This window comes from Pelodiscus sinensis, chromosome 11, assembly GCF_052426305.1.
Source record: "Pelodiscus sinensis isolate ZL-2025 chromosome 11, ASM5242630v1, whole genome shotgun sequence".
Lineage (NCBI taxonomy): Eukaryota > Metazoa > Chordata > Testudines > Trionychidae > Pelodiscus > Pelodiscus sinensis.
Genome location: NC_143062.1, coordinates 44,097,831 through 44,100,469, shown reverse-complemented (window position 1 = coordinate 44,100,469; position 2,639 = coordinate 44,097,831). Strand labels below are relative to the sequence as shown.

The 2,639-nt window shown below is 64.0% G+C and overlaps 1 protein-coding gene across 1 annotated transcript; it reads left to right on the top strand.

The window, feature by feature from the left end:
• The first annotated feature begins 221 nt into the window (after positions 1–221).
• On the top strand, positions 222–1,771 carry LOC149523819 (uncharacterized). Its single transcript, XM_089781369.1, has 2 exons — positions 222–1,041; positions 1,237–1,771. Exons 1-2 carry the CDS (start codon positions 492–494, stop codon positions 1,674–1,676), a joined length of 990 nt encoding a protein of 329 aa, XP_089637495.1. The 5' UTR covers positions 222–491; the 3' UTR covers positions 1,677–1,771.
• Positions 1,772–2,639: the final 868 nt, after the last annotated feature.

Below are 2,639 nucleotides of genomic sequence, written 5' to 3'. Positions count from 1 at the left end.
AGATAGCAGTGCTACTACATGAAATCCTTTTTGTCACTCTGCCTAAATCACAGTCTTTCCCTGAATCACACCCAGGGGCTCTCTAGGAATGAAATCACATAGGGTATGTCTATACTACAAAGTTAGTTCGAACTAACGGACGTTAGTTCGAACTAACTTTCCTAGGTGCTACACTAGCGTTCCGTTAGTTCGAACTTAATTCGAACTAACGGAGCGCTTAGTTCGAACTAGGTAAACCTCATTTTACGAGGACTAACGCCTAGTTCGAACTAGCTAGTTCGAACTAAGGGCTGTGTAGCCCTTTAGTTCGAACTAGTGGGAGGCTAGCCCTTCCCAGGTTTCCCTGGTGGCCACTCTGGCCAACACCAGGGAAACTCTATTGCCCCCCTCCCGGCCCCGGAGCCCTTAAAGGGCCACGGGCTGGCTACTCACTTTGTGCCAGTTGCAAGCCTGCCAGCACCCGTGCCTGCACAGCCTGCACCTGCCACAGAATGAGCCAGCCATCCGAGGGCTCCCAGCCCTCCACTGCTCCCCAGGACCAGCCTGGCGGCTCCCGGGAGCCTGCCCGGGGGCGCAAAAGGCGGGCGCCCGCCTGGTCAAGTGCGGAGATCGTGGACCTCATCGAGGTTTGGGGGGAAGCCTCCAATGTCCACGATCTCCGCACTAGCCACCGGAACGCGGCCGTCTACGGACGCATGGCTGCCAGCCTGGCCGCCAGGGGCCACCAGCGCAGCCGGGAGCAGGTGCGCTGCAAAATAAAGGACTTGCGGCAGTCCTACTCCCGGGCTTGCCTGCCAGGGGCTGACCCAGAGGCCTGCCCCCACTTCCATGCCCTGGACCGCATCCTGGGGCCTCATGCCGTCCCTGCCCCCCGGGACGTGATTGACCCCGGGGCAGAGGGACCCCTCCTGGAGACAGAGGAGGAGGAAGAGGGCTCTGAGAGCCAGGAGCCTGCCGCCAGCCTGCCCAGGACCCGGGACCCGCGAGGCACGCCACAGAGCCGCTCCCCTGCATCGTCAGAGGCCGGGGAGGCGTCCACCTGTGAGTACCCTCGTGTTCCCCTTATGTGTACGGGGGGCTGGGGCGAGAGGGAGCCCCGGGACCGTGTGCCTGGGCCTTGCCCACCACGGAGCAGCAGCTGGGGATCCTGCAGGGGCCCTGGCCTTGCAGAGGGGAGCTGGGTTTCACACACCTGGGCCCCTGGGGAAATTGACCGCTGGTCTTCTTGCACCACAGCTGCAGCACCTGGGCCTGCAGGACGCACCACCCCACCTGCAGCAGCCGCCCGTGCCCGGGCAAGCAGGACAGCCAGGAACCAGGAGGACTACCAGAGGCGGCACCTCCGGTTCCTGGACCGACAGCTCCGTCTCCAGGACCACTGGGTCCAGGAGGACCTCAGGCTGCGCCAGAGGAGTCTGGAGGCCCTGGAGGAGCAGGGCCATGCCCTGCGAGGCCACCTCCAGAGCCTGCTGGACCGCTTTCCATTTCCTCCTCCCCCTGCTCCCCCTCTTGCTCCCCCTGCTCCCCCTGCTCCTCCTGCTTTCGCTCCTGCTTCCGCTCCTGCTTCCTCCACACCCCCTGTCCCCTCTGCCCCCCCCTCCACAACCATTCCCCACCAACGCCCCCGGACCCGCAGTGTGGCGAGACGGGAGAGGCAGCCGGACTCCCACCCCTGAGCTTTCCTTTCCCTTCCTCCCTTCCCTCCCCTCCCCTTCCAGCTCCCTCGTCCCAGGTTTCCCCCTCCCTTCTTCCACCTTCATTCCTCCCTCCCCCCACCCCAGTTCTGTGAAATAAACAGACGTTTTTGTTTGAAAAACAGGTGTCTTTATTTGACAGTAGGTAGGGAGGGGAAAGGGGAAGGGGGGTAGGGTGGAAGAAAGCCCCAGTGGGGCATGCAGGGAGAGGTCAGTCCTCCTCCTCCTCCACCTGGAAGCTCTCCCGCAGGGCTTCCCGGATCCGGATGGCCCCCCGCTGGGCTTCCCAGCCATGCGGTCAGCCTCAGCCATCCAGGCTGGCAGGAAAGCCTCCCCCTTCCGCTCACACAAATTGTGGAGCACACAACATGCCGCCACCACGGGAGGGATGTTGTGCTCGGCCAGGTCCAGACGGGTGAGGAGGCATCGAAAGCGGGCTTTCAGTCGCCCGAAGGCCCCCTCCACCACGATGCGGGCCCTGGTCAGCCTGTTATTGAAGGCCTGGCGGGAGGGATTGAGGTGCCCCGTGTAGGGCTTCATGAGCCAGGGCTGCAGTGGGTAGGCGGCATCCCCCACCAGGCACACGGGCATGTCCACGTCCCCGACCCTGATGTGGCGGTCGGGGAAGAAGGTCCCGTCCTGCAGCCGCCGGCACACGGAGGAGTTGCGGTACACCCGGGCCTCGTGTGCTTTGCCGGACCAGCCCACATTTATGTCCGTGAACTGTCCCCGGTGGTCACACACGGCCTGCAGGAGGATGGAGAAGTACCCCTTGCGGTTGACGTAATGGGACGCCTGGTGTTCCGGGGCACGGATGGGGATGTGCGTCCCGTCGATGGCCCCCCCGCAGTTGGGGAAGCCGAGGGCGCCGAATCCCCGGATGACGGTGTCCGGGTCGGCGAGGCGGACCACCCTGCGGAGCAGCACCCGGTTGATGGCCTTGAC

Coding starts and splice junctions, on each gene's coding strand:
- LOC149523819 (XM_089781369.1), top strand. CDS start 492: ATGAGCCAGCCATCCGAGGGCTCCCAGCCCTCCACTGCTCCCCAGGAC. Junction 1,042..1,236: donor GGCCGGGGAGGCGTCCACCT/GTGAGTACCCTC, acceptor CTTGCACCACAG/CTGCAGCACCTGGGCCTGCA.